Below are 21,791 nucleotides of genomic sequence, written 5' to 3'. Positions count from 1 at the left end.
GCCCCGCCCGGGGGCTTCTTCAGCCTGCGCCGCCGGTAAGAGACACGGAGGCGGGCGCGGGCGGTGAGCTGGGCCCGAGGCCTGGGCCGGGCCGCGGGGGCTGGGAGCCTGGGCGCCGGGCTCCCCTCTGGCGGGGAGGTGGCCGGGAGCCGGGCGGGGCGGGGCGGAGCAGGCCGCCGAGAGCCGGGCGCGCTGCCGCCGGGCCCCGCTCGCTCCTCGCCCGCCCCGGCGCGCGGCTGGGAGCTGAGGAGACCCTCTTGGCCCCAAAGTTTCCTGTGAATTGTGCACACCCGCCCCCGCCCCCGCCCCGAGAGAGAAGCGCGGGCGGGGGGTGTTTGGGGGTTTCACCGCTCGGGGCTGCGTGGGGCTTCGTTTGTGGCTAGCTTGGACCCGACCGCTTCCCATCGAGGGGGGCCCGTTTATTTTCAGCCCACCGTGGTTTGGGCAGGGGACAGCAGCTGTTCATCCCCTTCGCGGTTCCTTGGGGGAGAGCGTGGCCCGTGTCCAACTGGGTTCCTCTGGTGTCAGCCTGCCCGCTGCAGGTGGTTGTATAACGGCAGCGTTCAGCGGGCCCGGTGCAAACCTGGGACAGGCGGAATCACTGGAAAATATTTGGTAATAAAGATCCTCCGCTGATCCACAAGCACGGGCCAAATGAGTTGACTAGGTCTCCTCTGCCTGTTCGTCTCCACGTAAATGTATTTGTCCCGCTTCACATACACAAATGAGATTAATGATCAGGACTTGATTTACCTGGTATTTTGAGGTTGCCCTTAAGTCACAAAAATAAATGTTAGGTTGATTTTAGCTTGATTTCCATAGTTTGAACTACTCCTGCGAATTTGTAATAGATTAGTTAAAAGAATAACTTGAATGGCAACAAAAAGTGGTTCGGAATCTGAGTGATTTCCTAATTAGTTTACTTTGTTTACTACACATACATTATTTATACTGTTTTGCTTTTAATTCGTACAAGTGCAGATGTTGCTGTATGCCAGAATTTTCTTACAAAAAATAATGTATCTGAAACAGGGCTGCTAGATACATAGATTTGAATTTGAGCCATGTCTTCTAATCATAGATATGGATACCCTGGGAAACATTCCTGAATATAGAGGGAAGGACTGAATTACAAAACAACTCTTTCTCCACTCCTCCCCTCTTTTAATTTGTTTCTAAAGGCTTGCCTACATAAAGAAATTTACTGGTATAATTATATCACTGGAATTAACTGGTATCACCATAGCTGTATAATTGTGCCAGTAAATTTCCCTGTGTAAGTAAGTCCTAAGTCCAGATATGAATCTAAGTAGGGTTGCTTTTCAGGTTGTTGTCAAACTTTTGAAAAGGTAGTTGGCTGAAGGTTCAGAATTGAACATGTACAATTTAGGGCTGCCTTTCATAATTAAACCTTAATGCATTTTAAAAAAAAACAGGTTAAATTCTGGGGATTATGAAATGGACACTGAGCCTTTTACCACTAGGTTGAATTTGAGTCAGGTTGATATAGTAAGTTAATATCATCACCATCTCTCAGCTTTTCACTGGCCTATGTGAAATGAACAAATGGCTTCAATCCAATTTCTAGTGGGCATGTGGCCACATATCAATTGGCACCTTTTGTTGGCAGACAAGGTATACAGACTGAGGATTGAATTGGCCTTGGAGATCATCTCTGATTCTAGAGATGGTCTCTTCAGGTACATTCCGAGAGGGTGGCACTGCAGAGTTCTGTTCTTTACAGGCTTTCAGTAAGACTTGGAGCATTGGTCCCATTGCTGGGGAAATGTGATTCTCATTTTCCATTTTAAATGTGTTTTTTAATCAACTATGTAAAATGGAAACTGTTTCTGCAGTTAAAAAAAAAATTAGAGATGTACATGCATCTGAAGATAACCAGATGTCTGTGTTATCTGGCTAAGCCAGATGCATCCAGCGACAGACGAGATACTGAAAAATACTCTTGCCACTGAACGGTTACTGTACTATGGTAGTGCAGCTCTATTTTTAGTGATTCACTGAGTGTTCTGGCAGTTTTGGACCCCTTTTCAATATGAACAGCTTACAATTTTTTATTTTATTTATTTATTTATCTGTTAAAAGGAGTTGTCTTTTTTTCATTAAATATTTACATGTCTGGGCAAATAAAACAGAATTTTAGGGGTCTATTGGGTAAAATAGCACTTATTGGGACTTCTTGATAGCACAGTTCTGCTGCTCCGCACCCCAGCTCTCCTTGCAAAAGCAAGTGTGTATTGCACGTTCTGTTTAGGGGAACAGCCAGACTAGTGCATTAAACGGGACTGAGAGTCAGAATTCCTGGGTTTTGTTCCTTATGCCAACTTTTTTTGTAGCCTTGACTACATCATTCTTTGCCACAGATTACCCATCTGTAAAATGGAGGCAGTATTTGCCTGCTTAGTTTAGGAGTTGAGGTTTAACAAAGTTAAGTTGTAGTTTGCTTTGAGACCTTTGGTGAAACAGGATATAGACATGAAAGGTGTTATGTTCTCTATTTTGACTTTTCTTCAAGTCACTTTTCACCGTAGTCATTTTTTGTATTCTTTTGCTGCACCGTGTCCTCTGTTTCCTTCACTACTGTCCACTGGGTTGTTTTTTTTATAATTCTGCACACTCTAATTTCTGCCTTCATTGTAGATCCATGCTACGTCCAGTAAAGCTGCCATTTCCTCAACTTGCCAGTCATTTTCTGCTTGTGATTCAAGTTGTGTATCTGGCTGAGTGTCTCAGTCTCATTACAGTTCTTATTTAAAAACTACAGTAAAAGCCTTCTAAATTTTTTGGGACTTAGATTGGTAAATTTTAGACAACATGCCTTAATGTGTATCCTTAATGAAATAAACAATTGTCATTTCAACTCTTTAAACTGATTATTATACAAACTTTTGGTTACTGAACTGTTTGAGCTTTTTCATTGTTCCCGGGAAAGCTTTCCCATAGACTAAAAGCATTTGGGATTTCCATGGTTCCAAGCATATGATCCACTAAATTTATTATTCTTAGTGAAATTTGCATAGCTCTTATAAAAATGAATCAATTCTGTATTCCTTTGCTTCTCATTCCCAACCTAATGAATAATCAGGTAAAACATTTGTCTTCAAAACACTATAAAATTGTCCAGTTCTGAACTTTGCTTGTGCCATAACTCTTTTCCTCCTTAAGATTAACTGTATTTAAGAAGCAACTTTTATCTCATGTCATAAAACATTAAAAATGCCAAAACCAGAAGTCAAATGCACGGAACTTACTGTCATGTACACAAGTTTGCTTAGCAAACCAGTTTGCCTTTTTCATCAGCAGGATTGCAGAAAGTAACATAGTTTAAACCTATGTCAACACAGGTTTTTCAAGTGAAGGTTGGTTTTTGTTTTTATTTTACAGCAGTGTGTATCTTAAACCATGTTTATTTACTCTTAAGCAAATTCAGAGCTTGGTGTCCACTGATTCACTTGAAGCTTTCCTTGGGCACTTTAATTTCCCTTGTCTCATAACTTTTCTCTCTTTTCCTAAATCTTTAGGTGCACTGATTTTTGAAGTTACTCTAGTAGTGAGAACTTGCTTGCACCTATCTCAGATTTTGCAAATTTTTCCTGAACTTCAGTCTATAAATTAAGAATCTTTGTGCAATTTGATGCCCTAATCACTGCACTGCTCAGATTATTGCATTAAATCAAGCATAAGATGTCAGACCACTGTATGCAGTAGTTTGTGGAGCGAGGTGATGTATCTGGAATTGCCATGCATGTGTGTCTGGTTTAGTGGCATACTATCAATAATTTCTCCTTTGTTTTCTTTAAGTGTGCAGCATTTTTTTCTCCTCTTGCCAATCCCCTGGCGCTCCTATGTTCATTAATAATCCACTTCCTTGATAAATCCATTATCTGGATCACTTGTAGAAAGAATCTTCATTTCAATGGGTGATATTGTGGCACTAATTCTGCATTGTATAGAAATCTTCATTACAGCTGTAATCGCTGTAAATCAGAAGGCCATTTTTCTGTCATTAGAAATGACATCTATGCTTTTTGCCTTCAGGATCATGGCAAATATATTATTAATAATCAAAATGATGGGTAAATGTATCAGAAAACCGCCTCCAACCACTAAATAGTTTTGTCATTAGCTGAAGGCACCTAACCTGCTTGAAAGCTTTTTCCTTGAACACTAACCTTTAAGAAGTGTGACCTAGTAATGCCTACACCTCCAATTTGACTAAACTTTGACTTATTTTTTTACTATTTTTGAAAACACGTTTCTGCTGCTTTCTTTATAGTTTACCCTCGATGTAACCAACCTTCTAGTCTGGTTTTATTTTATTTTTTTGTCCTAATCAAAAAGGAGTAGAAAAAATACATTTGAAATAGATGCTGCACAGCAGGTTTGGCCACAGATTTGATCTAGAATGAACATAGCCTGCAAATGTGGTTTTTGTGTTTTAAACCAACATCTTGTGTGCTTCTATGCTGAATGCCTAAATATAGCAGAGGTAAGAGGGGCACGTAAGTGATCATAAACCTACCTCCTTGTTTCTTTGCAAGTTTTGAAGTCCCGCCCCCCAGTACCCTATGGTAAGCCTGCTTTTTGTTGCACTCTACAAATATAGGCTCAGTTTCTGCTACTGGATCTGCTTGCATGGACACCCTCCCCCCACTTCCACATAGACATCCATCAAAATCTGCATTGGTGGGTCTGATATTATGATCGGTCGCATAGTCATTTTTGACAAAACCATGTGCAGATCAGCTACCAAGTGTGACTTGACATGGGCCACTGTGAAATCTAGCCATAAATTACTGTGGGATCACATTTTGGAAATGCATGTTTCGCAGAAGTACTACCAGTTTCCATTAATATCATAAAGACACTCAGTGGTTCATCAGAATAAGGAAACATGGGAAGAGCCTAGAAAGGGCTGAGATTAACTGTGCAGCTGGAGATATGAAAAGTCTCTTCTGAATGCTGAGATGCACTTTAAGCTGCTAATAAGACAAAATGTCCATTTATATTTGGCTGTTGTGATGTAAAGATCTTAGCTGGTGTTGTAATTAGGTTTTTAAACCCATAGTCTTGCTCAACAAGTCTTGATTCCTGATCTTGTTCTTTACTTTGTGAAAAAGATAGATGTCATTTAGTGTTTTTCTTTCTTTCCTTTTGTATTTTTTTTTTTTAATCCAGGACACAGAAGAGTGGGAGGGTCACTTGAACATTAGAAAGGGCTGGGCACTGAAAAATTTACAGTCAACTTCAGATCCTTGAAGTAAGGATCTTGGAACACCTCTACCGGGCAGCTTGCTGTCTGTTACTGATATACATTTTTAAACCATTCAGTTTCACCCAACTGAGAGTTGATGTGATTCCAACAGGATGAATAAAAACATCTGCAAACTCTTAAATTGTTAGTTTTCCTCCCATTAAAATCAGTGGTGAAAGAGAAAATAAGAAAACTATGCAAATTAATAGGTAAAAACTTTTATCTCAGTTTCACATTTTCTTAATGTAGCAAGAAGTAGTTCTGAAATTCCCATAGGAAGAGGGAATGTTGATAATTTATAACCTGCTTTCATAGCCGCAGTAAATCAATTTCAAAAGTAGAAATACTAATTCAGTAATAAAAAAAATAACAGAGTTCTGGGTGAGTTTGGGGACTTTTGTGTTTTTTCTTTTAGATTGTGTTTTGTGAGTTTTGCTCTTTGTGTCAGTTTGGAGACTGACCTATTGCAACTTTGGGGGGGGGGGGGGGTTGTTCAGCATTCCAGTGCCTTTAGGTTCATAACTATTAAAATGAATTATTGTCTTGATATTAATCAGTGCCCAGAGTAGCATTGTAGAAGCCACTAGTATTCTTAGCAATTGCAACAGGAGATGTGTGTTGTTGAGCCTTTGGGATTTTATCTTTAGTATTTTAAGCATTGGCATGTCGAGCTTTGCCTTGAAGAAAAGAGAATTGAACTTAATATTTGAGAATATTTTTTTGTACCTGCGAATGTTTCCTGTTCTTGAATGAGAAGGGTCAGTTTTGAGATCAACACTCTTCCTTTGTGTCTGTGTTATTTATGGATGGTTTGTTAGGAGAATCACAGTTCAGTTGGTTTTGGGTTTTTTGTTGTTGTTGTTTTTTTTGCTTTTTTGTGTGGATGCTTTAATTCCAAGTGGTTAACCCTGATGTGACCTGTTTTCTAATTGTCATTGTATTGTTAGTAATGGGACATCTTTTAAATCTTCATTGATGGTAAAAGAAAGAGACAAAATACTTTTAAATACAGTGGGATTTTCAGATTTAGAAGAGAGATGAAATCTTAGAGACATTGTGAAGGTAGATAGGCCAAAACTGATGTGTCCACCCTCATGACATACTCATAAGCAAACTAGGGAAGTGTGGGCTAGATGAAATTATTATAACATGAGTGAAAACCTGGTTGAAAGACTGTATTCAGAGTAGTTATAAATGGTTCACTGTCAAAATGGGTAACTTATCTAGTGGGATCACACAAGGGTCTGTCCTGGGTGTGGTAGCATTCAATATTTTCATTAATGTCTTGGAGAATGGAGTGGAGAGTATGCTTATAAAATTTGTGGATGACCCCAAGCTGGGAGGGGTTGCTAACACTTTGGAGGACAGGATTAGAATTTAAAATGACTGTGACAAATTGAAGAACTGGTGTGAAAGCCACAATATGACATTTAATAAAGACAAGGACAAAGTACTACGTTTGGGAAGGAAAAATCAAATACAAAATGGGAAATAACTGACACGGCTGTAGCACTGCTGGAAAGTATCTGGGGGTCATGGTGGTTCACAAATGGAATATGAGCCAACAATGTGATGCAGTTATGAAAAAAGCAAATATCATTCTGAGGTGTATTAACAGGATTGTCATATGTGAGACATGGGAGGTACTACTTGTTATATGTGGCACTGGTAAAGCCTCAGCTGCAGTACTGTGTTCAGTTCTGGGCACCACATCTTAAAGCTATGGACAAACTGGAGAGAGTCCAGAGGAGCGCAACAAGAATAATAAAAGGTTTAGAAAATCTGAGCTGTGAGCAATGGTTTAAAAAAACTGGATATGTTTAGACTTGAGAAAAGTCTGGGGGAGGGAGAGAGAGAATGGGACACCTGATAAGTCTTCAAATATGTTAAAGGTTGTTATAAAGAGGATGGCGATCTTTTTTTCTCCATGTCTGCAGAAGGTAGGGCAAGAAGTAATGGGCTTAATCTGCAGCAAGGGAGATTTAGGTTAGATATTAGGAGAAATTTTCTAACTATAGTAAAAGCTGTTTTATCCGGCACGTCACCAAATAGAAAGCTCTATAAACCGACATTTCTGTTCTTCATTTAAATTCCGGTTTATAGTCCGGTTGGCGAGGGGCTGGCAGGGGGTCTGGAGCATGGGCTCTGGGAGGGAATTTGGTTGCGGGAGGGGGATTGGGGCACGGAAGGGGGTGTAGAGTGCTGGATCCAGGGGCAACTCACCTGGGGTGACTCCCCGCAAGTGGTGACCTGTCCCGGCTGCTCCTAGGCAGCGGCGTGGCAGGCAGCTCTGCACGCTGTCCCCGCCCTACCCTGAGTGCTGCCTCCACAGCTACCATTGGCTGGGAACCGCGGCCAATGGGAGCTGCAGGGGCGGCACAGCAGGCAGAGGCATCACGCAGAGCCACCTGCTGCACCTCTACCTAGGAGCAGCCGGGACAGGTCGTCCCTTGCCGAGAGCTGCTCAAGGTGAGCGCCCCCCAGATCCGGCATCCTCTCCCGTGCTCCAACCCGCTGCCCCAAGTCTCCTCCCGCATCCAAACTCCCTGCCAGAGCCCACACCCCCTCCCGCGACCCATGCGCTCACACCCTCCTGCACCCCAGACTCCCTCCCTCTTAGTTAACTGGCATTTTTCACTCACCAGCAGCCCCCATTTCCCCAACATGCCAGATAAAACAGCTTTTACTGTAAAGGACAGTTAAGTACTGGAATAGGTTACTGAGGGAGGTTGTGGAATCCCTATTATTGGAGGTTTCTAAGAACAGGTTGGACAAATATCTGCCAAGGATGGTCTAGGTAATCTTAGTCCTGCCTCAGATTTAAAGATTCTCCTTATTTATAAGCTGCTCTTGATTTAACTCCTTGACGTAGTTGCAAGGTACACTTCTTTATCCATTTTCATATGGTAATTAACAGGCATTGAAAATTATGCTAATTGGAGATTGCTATATTCTATCCTGTACCAGTGCTGGCAAAAGCATTGCTAGATCAGGGAGAAAGAGTGTTTCATTGTCTTTTGCAAACCTTCCAGGCTAGTCACTAATACTGTATTTGCTTGGGATTCTGAGATCTGAGCTTTAACTGTGCATTTCTATCATTTAACGTGTTTGGATTTTTTTAAATTATCAATTTAACCCTAAATTTCCTGGGTGTATAATGCCTGCCTGGTTTGGGGTTGACTACAACTTTCCTGTAACAAATTTTTTCGTCCTTAAGGTTGAGAGTGCATGTTAGTAACTTAACTCAATTTTAATATAGTTTTTTGTCTTGAATGTATGTAGATATTGACAAAAGCAAAGTGATTTGGAGTCAGGGCCAAAGTTCTGGACTGAACATTTGTACTTATCCAGTTGTGCTTGAAATAGTATGTAGATTGCAAAACAGAATGCATCTCCTGTGTATAGGTATCATTAGTCCTGCAAGGTTTAGGCACTGTGGAGAGAAGTTAAGGACTGTGCATTCACCTGCCATTGGAGCCTCTCTTTAAACTTTATTAGTAAAAAAAGAAACCTGATGCTGTCACTTTGCACATCTCTAGCACAGTTCCTGTGAGGCTCACAAAGTGCTTGGAATTAAGCCTCATCAGTGCCGTGAGGTAGTTCTGTTCCTCAGTTTAATCATTTGTAAAATGCATATAATGAAGTTAGGGACTTTCTCCCAGGGTCACACAGCAAGCCAGTGGCAGATGCAGAACAGAACTTGGTAGCAAAACAGGTTCAGATTCTCTTTTTCTAAAGAGATGTAAATATGACTCAGGAATTCTGATGCCCAGTCCCTGCCTGAACCAGTAGGTAACACCCACTCACAAAATGTCTCATGGTGATGGAAATGCATATAAACCATAATATACTCGAGTTTGTAGAATAAATATTTAGACACTCTGGAAAAAAAATGGTTGTGCTTACATGCTGTGCGCCATAGTTTCAATCAGCAGTATGGAATCATTCCTAAGTTAATACAGATTTCTATATGAAGGAGTCTTGATACACTGAGCCTGTACAATTGCTGATTTTTGCCCTCCCCTCTAATATTAACCACCCACAGATTTTGTTGTAAAGGGCCTGTTATCCTTTGGAAATAGCATCCTGTAACACTTCCTGACTGTTTTCAAAGTTATAGGAGGATGTTTGGCAACAAGTCCTCAGAAAAGCTGGTGCTGTTTTAACAACAAAAAATATTTGGGCTGATTTTCTTAGTGAGTTTTAGCACATCCAGTATGGTGGCTGAGTGAAACCAGAATTCTAATGAAATTGTTGACGGTCCCTTAAATTTACAGTAAGTTGCAATACTGTATTTGCTCCTGGGTGACATTCAGCTTTGATTAAATGCTGTAATAAACCTTGCCTCTTGCTGGGGTTTATTTTAAAAGGAAATTCAGAAGGGAACATTGAATACAACTCTGCTCTTGGTTTGCGTTTTGGTCTGTTTCCATCTCAACATGTCTCCAGTGTTTCTAGACTGACAATCTGTGATGAACCCTAGTTTAAAAAAAAAAAAATTTTTTTTTTTTTTTTTCCTTTCCAGAAATGTGCTGAAATGGAATCCTGTCCTGCCAGTGACAAGATAGGAGACAGAACTTTAGAATTGGGTCAGACCCAATTAATTTTCTTACCTGAGGCAATTCACCCCTCCCCTGTTGCACCTGCCTTTTCTTGACACCTTAATTAGCTGTTCTAGCAGTAGCGCGGCGTGTCTTTGAGAAGTGTGGGCTCTGGTAGGATATGCTTTCTCTTCTTTCTACCTCTTCTTTCCTTTTTTCTCCCACTTCCTTCTCTCTAGCTCTTTCCTATATCCTTCCCTCCCACCCCGCCCACACACAGGATTTTTACCGTTAGATGTTTGTAGTGCTGCTAGTGATCATTGCTGGCACAATGGGGCTGGTTACCTTAGTCTTTGGGAAGTGGATAGAAATCAGTTAGTGGAGCAAGATTGTGCACCCAGGATATGATCCTGGAAAAGAGAGATTGTATGTTAAAGTCTGTGCCATGTTTGGAGGAATGCAATAGTCTCCTCACTGAACTTTTCTGTCTCCATTGAAGCAAAGTGATTTTTCTTCCTAGAAGAGACTGATGATGAAAAGTGTACGCTAGTAACATATTAGTTATTGGTTTTTATTATTTTCTCTGGAGTCTGGCCTATCTCAGTGTAACTACATTGCACAGAGGTCTGAAAAATCCACACTCCTGAGTGACGTAGTTATACCGACTAAACCACCACCACCTCCCCCCCATGTAGACAGCGCTATGTGGACAGGAGAGCTTCTCCTGTCCACATAGCTACCCCCTCTTAGGGAGGTGGATTAACTATGCTGATGGGAGAAGCTCTCCTGTCAGTGGAGGAGTGTCTTCACTTTAGTGCTACAGCAGTGCAGCTGCATTGGTGTAATTGTGCTGATGCAGCGTTTTAAGTGTAGACCTGCCCTAACTCTGTGCGTTCACAGTCCTATCTGCTTAATTTACAGACTCGAGTAAGTTTGTACTTCTGTTCATGCTGGAGAACCAGCGGGGAGATGAGTCTTCTGGCTCACTCAGTAACTGGAGTTTCTGATAACAGGATTTTAGTTGACGTGTCAGACGGACGTGTTCCAGCCTGAGTCTCAGATCCCAGTTTGCACATCCGATGGCTAGAAAAAACATTGCTTTATTGATAAACTGATCAGATTTGGTGTAGATGTGATCAAGATCCAAATGCAAAACTTCATGAGGCTTTTCTCTAACCAAATCACTTTTCAAAGTGGAGTAGTACTTTGCAGCTACCCATAGAATAATTCTCACTTATAAAGTTCCATCATCTATTTCACGCTTGGTCCAGCTGGGTCTTAAAATGGCCATTAAAGCCTTTTGCCTTAAGTTTGGAAGTATAATGACTCAACTGGAAATGTGCAGACCTTATCTGTGGGCTTCATTGAAACTACTTGTCCATTATAACCTTATTAATTCAAATAGTGTTCTTATGGAATCCAAATACAGCTGTGTATGCTATGCTGGGTGACTAGTAAAGGAAATAAAATAAAGAACTATATGCACCACTGATTCTCATTGGCTGTCAGTAATAGGAAGTTTGATTCTGTTACAAGCTATGGCATATTTCTTTTAATTCCATTCTTTCTGGAAATTGTAGCGGTTGGGAGAACAAAATCTGGCACCTTTTTGAGAAAAAAAATTTTTTAGACTTGTTCAATCCGCAACCACGTTTTTCTTTGATTGACTTAAATTATCTCTTGGAAAAAATCATGTTCTTCCTATGTATCACTCTGTTCTAATGCTCTCCACTTTCAGGTGGATCTAATCAGAATAATGTTCAACATAAACCCTTTGGAGAACCTGAAGCTTTACATCAGCAGTCGCCCTCCTCTTGTGGTCTTTATGATCAGTGTAAGCGCGATGGCAATAGCTTTTCTGACACTGGGTTATTTCTTTAAAATCAAGGAGATCAAGTCACCAGAAATGACAGAGGTATGGTATAATAAGATATGTACATTGACATCCTGCAGTAACACACTTCCTGGCTTTTGTGATGGGACATGCTTATTTAACAGGCATACACAGCATTAGTTTTAACAGTTTGTGTGTTTTCTCCTGTGCTAGTGCATAGGACCTGATTGTTTTCATTTGCATTACTGTACTTTAATCTCTAACCTAGAAGGGGTCATTTACCTTGTAAGGAATAATCTCGATACAATTAATTTGACAGAGAGGGGGAACATTAATGTTCTGTCATTAGGAGATTGTGTTTGTAACGCTCCCCCCTCCAACTCCCACCCTTATTCTGTTCTGACAAACGGCTTGATTCATGGAAATTCTACTGATCTTTGTTGTAACTTACCTTGCAAAACTCTTCCATAGTTTGAGTGCATTTTGATAAAAGTATGTGAGCTAAACTTCATTGGGAGTTACCTGTATATGAGAGACTAGGGCTCCTCACTAGACAAAGTTAGTGTAAGTACACCAACATTATTAATTTCATTTGTAGCTCTGAGGAGAGTATTATTTTACCATGCTCTTTATAGCTTTGAAAATGAGTATTTGATCAGTGGGGGTGAAGTGGGAATCAGAATTGGCATTTGATTTATAAAAACAAACAAACACAAGCACCAGATATTGAGAGTGTTGCCACTTACTTCAATGGAGGGTAGGATTGAGTTTGTCTTGGTGACATGGAATAATATATATTAAAAACTAGATATTGAAAATCTGAACTGCTGTTTGAAGAAGTGACAGTACAGAATAATTTTGCTAATCTAATGTGTCATCTAATCTAGATTTTTGTCTCACTTTTTAAAGGACTGGAATACTTTCCTCCTGAGGTTTAATGATTTGGACTTCTGTACATCAGAGAATGAAACCTTAAAACATCTCATCAATGATACCACAACTCCAGAAAGTACAGTGACTAGCGGACAAGCCAGATCTTCTACACAATCGCCACAGACTCTTGAGGACTCTGGTCCAGTAAACATCTCTGTGACAATCACTCTGACACTGGACCCACTCAAACCATTTGGCGGGTATTCCCGTAATGTCACACATCTAAGTTCCACAATTTTGGGGCATCAGATTGGACTCTCAGGTATGCAAAATTTGAGTGTTCCAAGAGTGAATAATAATTACACTCCTAATATTACAAATGTCTGAAAAAGGAATATAAAAATCTAGCTAGTCACTAAAGAGACAAATCATTTGCTTAGACATTATGTGCATTGCTAAAATTGTCAGTACTTCACAATAATGAGCCTGTGAGATTTCTTTTTGGCAAAGAGTAACTTTTCCCTTCTTTGGGGTAATAGGGAAGATGTATGTACAGTCAGACATGTACGCTACTTTGGAGTCTAAAAAAGATCCATCAGCCCAGTTACTTTCAGATGAAAGTATTTTCAAAACAAATTTCTGATCTTGAAAAGCTGCTCCATGCTTATGCAGCAGTGCTGCTGATCAGTCCGTCCGTTTTGGTGGTGGTGAATCCTTCTGCATTAATCATCCCGCTGTGCATTCACTGAAAACCTCTGGTTGAGTTAAGATCTAAAATACAATCTCGTTCAGGATAAAGCTGCTGAAAAGAAGCAACGGTTGTAAAACTTTCTAGTGATGCTAAGATGATGAGAGTCCTAACCTATTCTGTTGGCTTGCCTGGCCAGAGGGACAAGTCAGTGGGTTGTGGAGACTTGGTAGAAGTGGTTTACAGTAACTATTTAAAGTTAAAGTTCAGCATGTTTAATTTTGCAGTGGTGCTATAACATCAGGGTGGCTTGCACCTGAAATATCCTATAGCAAACATATGCCACAACTGAAAACCTCTATTGCTTACAGCAAATTTCTCTAGTCTTTCCTGAACAATATAATGTAATTTCTGTTGATCAGACTACCTGGTTTTAATCTGCATATCAAATCCGGTTTATCCCTGGGGACCTTAAGTTCATCATTTCGAGAACCTAGTGGTTTAGTCTTGTCTCTTATAGTTTTATCTATTGATAAGGTTGTGCATATTAAGGCACTTTTCAGCAGTTATATCTGCATGGATTTCTCTATAGTAAAAATCAGACTGCAGAAAAAGCAGATGATGAACTAAGGTTTTAGGGGGAGAAGGGCTAAAATTCTAAGATGTAATTACTGATAAAATTGTTGCAGACAATGGCCCAGATGATGCACAATTATAGAGAGAGGTTTTCTAAATTCAAAAGCTTGTAAAAGCCCAATGGTCATGGGACCAGGTCCAAAATGTCATCAGTGCTAATAACTGGGTGGTTTGGGGGGAGGATGGGAGTCTGTAATTTTCCTGGTATTTCTTTGCTTCCCACAATGATAGCACAAAGCTGTGTCCCCACAAAAGTGCAATCGACCACATGCCTTTTCCTAATACTTGTTGCTGTTACTGCTCTCAGCATACCAACAATTTCTTTCTTTCTAAAAGGCAGAGAATCCCACGAGGAGATAAATATTACCTTCACCCTGCCTGCTGCTTGGAATTCAGATGACTGTGTTCTCCATGGTCACTGTGAGCAGGTGGTATTCACAACCTGTATGACTGTCACAGCAGCCAGCAATGTGTTTCCTGTCACAATGTAAGTGCCTTTCTAATTATTTGTTCTTAAGCTGGTTACCTCAGATGTACCCACTACTCTCTTAATGCTTTGGATGCTTTTCTTATGTCCCCCATGATGCTCTAACTTTGACTTTGGAAGTAAGTGATACATTCTCTTTTTAGTAGTATAAAGGCCAGTTTGTTTTTAAAAGACATTTGCTGTCTTTACTAACACAGTAGAGTTTCCCTGGACGTTGTTCAGCTACATCTTGCATGCGCTCGCTCTTTCTCCACATGTTATTGTGCGCTGATGGAGTTCTAGCCACAATCCAGGGAATGTGGACAGGAATTATAGAACTCATAGTCTTGAAACTATCCCGATAAAGCTCTGTGCATCTAAGTTACAACTGTTTAAACATGACTCTCATTTTGGAAGGGATATTTACACCTTGTGCTTCAAGTTTAAACCAGTTTCTAACTACTAGAGACCAGGATGAGACCTATTTGGGGTCAGATTATTCCACATATGTCTACTGCAGGGTTCTTACTCCATTCTCTGAACTGTCTGGTTCTAGCCACTGTCAGAGGGAGGATACAGGACTGGATAGATTACCGGTCTGATCTGGTATGGCAGTTCCTGTGTTCCTAGTTGTGTTCACCTGCAAAGTTTCATTTTAGTACTTGATGTCCTAATATCGATTTTTTTCCCCCTTCATTTCAAAATATTATCACTTTGGTTTTAAAAGTGCAAAAGTATTCAAGGGTTTTCTGGACTTCTACATCCCTAACTTGCTGAAAATGGCCAGTTTCTCTCTCCAGTTCAGAGCCAGCTTAGCTTGAGTCATGTCTACTTTAAACCTTGTCAGAAATGATGCTGGTTGTCTGCAGCATAAGCAAACGGCGGATGTTGTAAGAGAGAGAAATGTGTTCTGAAAACCTTTCTTTAAACTGTAATATCTTTAAATGGAACAATGAATATGGCTAAAGTGATATACTGTGGGGAAACAGCTGGTTCAGGGGATTGGTATGGCATATAGATCCTTTACGTGCTATATAAAAGCTAGGTGGTGGAGGTATTTATTATCTCTAAGTTGGTAGCTTGATCAAAGCTCAGATCATTGGTGACAAAAAGTTGATTCTTTCTGGCAACTGGTCTATATCAAACGAGTTTGGTCTCAGTCTCTTCAGCAGTAGAAGAGTGTTCACAAAAAGTATCATGATTGACTTCCCCCCACTTTCTTCAACAACTGTGTCAAGAGGACAAGGCTGAATGGGCATTGGCGAGTGAATGCCTCTCTTGCATAGAGGTGGCATTGCCAGGTCAGTGTGGGGAAGCTTACATTACCGCTGTATCTGTTCTTTGGATAGAATCCTTCAGTTAACAAAATCACACCCTCAAAACAGTAAAATCCAAAGCAGGCGGAGTGTTGGGTGGGGTAAGTGCCACACTAGTTGGTTCCTGATGGTAACAGACTTTCCTCTTGTCTTCTCTCCACACCTATGGATCAGGCACACCAAGTTATTGTTCTTTATCCCCCTTACCTTCTAGAGATTGGGGTGCGTTCACCTGAAAGCTGTATTAAAAATATCAGAAGTTTTTTTGAAACCTAGTACATACTCCCCTCGTTAAATGACGGGGGGTTGACTTTTTGGAACGGATTGCAATGAAAGTTTAATGTTACTATAGGTTTTAGACTTTATTTTCCTTTAGTATTTGCCATTACACTATGGATGATCCTGAATAAAACAATACACTGTTTACACTGTTCAAAGAGAGAATGACCCTTACTATGTTCTGAGAGTCAGCCATACAGGACAGTGAAAATGGCAATTCATCTGCTTGTTTGGTTTTTTTTTTTTTATCCTCAGTCAGCCACCACATTGTGTTCCTGAGACGTACAGCAATGCTACCCTCTGGTACAAGATCTTCACTACAGCCAGGGACTCAAATACAAAATATGCACAAGATTATAACCCTTTCTGGTGTTACAAAGGAGCCATTGGAAAAGTCTATCATGCTTTAAATCCCAAACTAACTGTCATAGTTCCAGATGTAAGTGCCAATGCTCTTTCTATGTTCCATTGACTGAATACCTCCTGTCGATTTAACTGAATAAGATAATCTTCTCTTGCTGATCTAAAATAGTTGCATAGCACTGCTTTCATAAATAGTTGCTTGCAGTGTTGTTGTAGCTGGGTTGGTCCCAAAATATTAGAGTGACAAGGTGGGTGAGGAGATAGCTTTTGTTAGACCAACTTCTGTTGGTGAGAGAGAGAGGTTTTCAAGCTACACAGAGCTTTTCTTCAGGTCTGGGAAACCTGCACAACACCTTCAAAAGACAAGCCTGGGAGCTTAAATTCATATCTTAACTAGACACTAGAAAATCATGGTCTTAATAAAGACACTGGATTTATAGCTTATTACAATGTGCAATCCACCAACCCCTTTTTGTCCAATGATTGCAGGGGTGTTAGCAGGCCACTTCACCTTGAATGGTCTCTTAGAATACGTCTTAACTTTTTATGCTAAACAATCTTTCACCTTGTATTTAGCTGTGAGACCCTGAGTAACTTTCCCAGTTCTGCAGAAGAGCTCTGTGTAGCTTGAAAGCTTGTCTTTCATCTCCAGTAGTTGTCCAATAAAAGAGAGTACGTCACCCACCTTGTCTTGCTTAAATAGTTGCCGTAGCTATGTCAGAGGTGGCTGCATTTCAATGGTGGGTGTGGTGATCCCCATATATCTCAATGTGCCTCACAACTTCATTAATTAAGATTTGTAATTTGAAATCCTCTGATTAAAGATGCTACTGTTGTATATATAAAGTGCAAGAGTAGCGTAATGAATGTTTTTAAAATGCAGTCACTAGTGCAAATTAAATATTGTTAGGAAAATGTGTAAGTTATCCTTCACTGCCAAAACTTAGAGCTCCCTTACTACCTTCAACTTTAAGAAGTTCTGCATTAGCAATGTAGAGGATATCCTTTGTATTGAGAAAAAACAAGGTTATGAAAGTGGCTTCTTTGCTAATCTGCTAAACATTGCTTGAATGTCAAATGCCTTCTCTATGTACAGCATCAGTAAATGGTTTTATTTCTCTGTGCAGGATGATCGCTCACTAATAAACTTGCATCTCATGCATACCAGTTATTTTCTTTTTGTGATGGTGATTACAATGTTCTGCTATGCAGTTATTAAAGGTAGACCAAGCAAACTGAGGCAAAGCAATACAGAATTCTGCCCTGAAAAAGTAAGTTTACCTAAGATAATACATACAGCATTGATAAGGGGGAGGGGAAATTAGAAAAGATCCCTTTTATATACAAAGCTTACATTATTTTTGGTATACAATGATGATTCACGTCTCTCCCAACCTAGTATCTCATTGGAGGACAGTAAATAATGGCACTGTAAAAGTGACTTATCTGCCTTTATATCCAGCCCCTGGAGGTTGTGGAGAAACAAGGTAGAAGATTCCATTCAGAAATTAAATGCCTTGATTAAGAGTAGGGTAGTATAATCTGTGGCTAAAGCAGAGGATTGAGAATCATGACTACTGGAGTCTCTTGTGTCTCAGCCACTGGCACTAAGACCTTGAACAAATCACTTAACTGCTTTGTGCCTCTGTTTTGCCTCCTGTTTGAAAGGCGTACAATAGTCCTTTATGCCCTGAGGGTGCTCAGAAGCTTAACAAGTACGTATGTATGTAGTGCTGGTAGATCCTTCAATCATAGATTCTTATTCTGTAAATGTAGGGTATTCGTTGTAGTTCAGTAAATGCAGAAGTGATTTGGGTTTTTTAATACCACTAACATGTAACGTCAGGTAAACTGTATTTACAACACGGTATATTATTTGCACTTTGGCTTATATAAAGTTTGGCTTACACAGCTTGAAATAGTCTTAAATTCTCTTATTACAAGAAGACAGAATACATTTATTGAAATATTGCTATCGCAGCTAGTTCTAATGGTTGTAATCAGCATTAAAGAAAATTAATGCTGATGTTGGTTTAAGGGCAGTTAGACTAATTAGAGACAGACAGACACACACACACACTCTCTTTGCTTAATGGATTAAATATGGATGTATTTAACTATGTAACAAGAGGCTACAATGTACTATCCTTCATTATTAGGGAAACTTCCTACCAAGAGCTGAATATCTTTGAATATTTGATAAATACCAATTACAAAATATCTTCAGATATATTTTGGTCTTTCCAACCCGGAGTCCTCAGAATGGCAATGACAGACATCCTAGCTGCATAGAGATAAGTAATGTGCAAATAGAGTTGATTTCAATTATACACAAGCTCTTAATTCTGTAATGTTTTTTTGTTTTACTTCTAGGTTGCTTTGTCAGAAGCATAATCCATCTCCTCCTTTTACTGAAAATGGCTGAGAACCATAATCATTGCCTGCTGAATCCAGACTGGGTCTTAAGACTTTGTGAATACATTATCTTGCAATGTTGGTTTATTCCAACCAAAGACATTTCAAGTGCCTGTAATTGATTTGTACATATTTATAAAAGTATATTCAGATGATGCACTTGTTCCGCATAGTAGTGCGGCGAGAATCTTTAAACCTTTACCTGTGGACATAGCTGAATGTTTGTGTAGATAATAGATATGTTTAGTGATAAGGATCACATAGAGCAAGATATTTTTGTCTAGCTGCATCTGGGCAGGTTAAGATGCCTTTCCAAATGTCTCAAAACAATACAAACCCTTTGTTTTTGCCCAATGATATGTACAGTGTGTTTGAAACAGTATGCATCTTTGATATAATATTGCATTTCCAAAGCCACTGATCTACTACATAAATTCAGTGTGTGTATGTGGCTTAATACTTTTTTCCATTTTCTCCTTGCTTGCAAGAAAAGATATCAACATTTCTAGATTTTTTTTTTTTAAGAGAAATACATATTCACATTTTAATACTGCTGTAGTTAGGACAAACTTGTGCTTTTATCCAGAATTTAATAAAAAAGGCAAAGTCTTGTTTTAAAATCCTTTCTATTGCAAAGTGCTAAGTTTCACTTTTCATGTGGCCTGCTGGAATGGCAGAGCATTGATCAGTATTGGGGTTGTATGCAAAGCTTTCCACTTACTTTGCCTTCCCTCCACAGGTTTTAAACCAGGAACTTCCTTGGAATAAAATAGCTTTTTATAGCCTGTCTAAAAAGTGGATTAAAAAAAAAAAGATGCATTCTATTAATAGTCAGTTGTGGCTCCAAGTAGCCTGGTCAAGTGCAAACAAAGGGAAAAGGAAGATACAGTAACTTAAAGACCGTTGTAAGTGCTTCATGTTGGACCTTCCACACATCTCTAAAGGGCAGCTGAAAATGACATGTTTTTATTAGCTTTGTCCAATTTTTATCTACTATTGTCTACTGAGGGGAAAGGGACAACTAGTGGGCTAGTCCTGTTGTGAGTAAATTGAGGGAAACCTTGCCTGAGAAATGCGTATTGGTCTTTGTCCATTCTTAAAATCAGAGCAGACTTGATTTTTTTTTTTTTTTTTTTTTTTTTTGCGTACTTTTGTTCTGTGGGTTTTTTCCCATTTCTGGCTTATTCAGTCTCCTTCCAGCCTGTCCTCCAGTTAGCTTTTTAATTCTCGTAAGACAGAAGTTTCCTATAGACACTTCCACCACGGCTTTTAAAATCTCACTGGTTGCCTTAATGACCCTTCATGTCGTCTTTTAGCTTTCCTGTCAGGTAGCGCAATTATAAATGTGTGTGTACATTTTTCTTTGATAAGTTTCACACTGCCATGTGATACACGAAACCATAAATCCAATTCAAAGATTGTAATCGCTGATATGTTGGCATAAAATCCTCTGTGTCTAGACACTGTTGAATGCAAATTGTTGTGTTCTGAAGACCGTTTTATATATTGTATAAAATTGATTTAGGACTTTAATGTATTGAAGATTCATATGTTTCTTCAGAATGTTTGAATCAAAACAATCAGACTTTTCTTCAGAAAATTGTTCCTCATATAATTGTGATTGCTTTACACAGTGTATTGGTTATTTCACTAAAATGTGTTTTCTCCAGATACCTTAAGATTAAACTTTAGAGACAGCCATTTAGTTTGAAATCCAGAAATGAAATAACTAAGGCTTCTAAACTTCAGTTGAAGCTACTGTTCACTGGTAAAACTCCACCAACGAAGCAGTAAATTTACTGAATAAAAATATGGAGAAAGCTTAAAGTGAAAATCTATTCTTCTGCTCCTAACTTACGCATTCCCCTCCTTTTATTTAGTAGTCATCTTTGAAACTGACGAGGGGATGGTTCACAACTGATAACTGTGGAAGGAGGTTGGTGCTGGTACAGTAAGTACCAAAAAATGCCCCGAGAACGCTTACATCATCATGTAAAGATACTTTAAATAAATCCAAAATCCATGCTCTTGTTCAGCAAGCTAATGTCAAACCCCCAAAGCCCCAAACAGAACTACCTATACAGTAAAACACAATTGGGTGTGTTGGGGGAACAGGTTTTTATAGGAGATGTTTTTGGTCATTAGAGGGGCCAGCTTAAAAAATACATAGTCAAACCCCACAAACAACTGCACTGCAATAAACATTAAGCTCAGATTGCAACCCACAAATGCAAGGAGATTAGCATTAAGGGCATATTTTTCATTCTTAACTTACCCCTTTGTACCTAGGTATTGCAGCACATAGTCACCCAGTAGGCTGAGACTTTGTCATACTTACAAGTGTTAGATTGTACCTAGGCCCAATGTACAAAAATTAAATGCAGCCAAGCAGAAGGGTAAAAACTTTAATATTAAGTGGTTGTTCGGATCATATTGATCTTTCCTTTTTGTTTTCTTTTTCTTTTTAACTATGACTTGAATCAGTTTTGATTCTATTTGTAAGTGTTTTCTTGTTGTTAGAAAGCTGTCATTTCTGTTGCATTTTTCTTTGGCATTACATAGAAAGTCTGAGCCTTGGTTTACAGCCTTCCTCTGCAGGTGATGTAGGGTTAAGATGGTATTTTTTAAAAAACATTTCACTTGTATTGTTGCATGATGGTTAATAGCTGATTTGGTAATGACACTTCTCTCCTATATTAATTTTGTGTTTGTAAGATGTGCATATTGCTTTGCAGAATAAAAAAAAATGTTTATTCCGTTGTCTTTTTTTTTTTTTTTATCAATTCCTTGTGGACGTTTCATAAATCATCTCTCTTTAGGTTGTGTGCAACACAAGGGAATTTGTTTGGACAGTGCACAGTGGTCTGGAATTTCAAACCCTGTCTTGTGCGTATGCTCCAATAAACACTTCAGTTTAGACTTAAAAAAAATAAGTACAAATGTGTGTCGTGCAGGAGGGGAGACAGCTGTTTTGATGTCCAGCATGATAAAATGCAGCACTCATGACACTTAAACCCACCTAACCCAGATATTTCTCCTTGTGCTTGAAGCTCCGGTGTCCTGCTGTGCAGTTAAAGGTAGATCGGCAAGCTTCAGCCACGCAGTACA

At 39.5% G+C, this 21,791-nt stretch overlaps 1 protein-coding gene across 1 annotated transcript; it reads left to right on the top strand.

Moving 5' to 3' along the window:
* On the top strand, positions 1 to 21,439 carry TMEM248 (transmembrane protein 248). The gene is made up of 7 exons (XM_065418199.1): positions 1 to 35; positions 11,552 to 11,728; positions 12,557 to 12,842; positions 14,181 to 14,331; positions 16,161 to 16,344; positions 17,396 to 17,539; positions 18,642 to 21,439. Exons 2-7 carry the CDS (start codon positions 11,570 to 11,572, stop codon positions 18,660 to 18,662), a joined length of 945 nt encoding a protein of 314 aa, XP_065274271.1. The 5' UTR covers positions 1 to 35; positions 11,552 to 11,569; the 3' UTR covers positions 18,663 to 21,439.
* The last annotated feature ends 352 nt before the right edge of the window (positions 21,440 to 21,791 follow it).

This window comes from Emys orbicularis, chromosome 17, assembly GCF_028017835.1.
Source record: "Emys orbicularis isolate rEmyOrb1 chromosome 17, rEmyOrb1.hap1, whole genome shotgun sequence".
Lineage (NCBI taxonomy): Eukaryota > Metazoa > Chordata > Testudines > Emydidae > Emys > Emys orbicularis.
The sequence above is the reverse complement of the archived record's forward strand: the minus strand, read 5'-3'. Positions and strand labels throughout refer to the sequence as shown.

Coding starts and splice junctions, on each gene's coding strand:
- TMEM248 (XM_065418199.1), top strand. CDS start 11,570: ATGTTCAACATAAACCCTTTGGAGAACCTGAAGCTTTACATCAGCAGT. Junction 11,729..12,556: donor AGTCACCAGAAATGACAGAG/GTATGGTATAAT, acceptor CACTTTTTAAAG/GACTGGAATACTTTCCTCCT. Junction 16,345..17,395: donor TAACTGTCATAGTTCCAGAT/GTAAGTGCCAAT, acceptor TTCTCTGTGCAG/GATGATCGCTCACTAATAAA.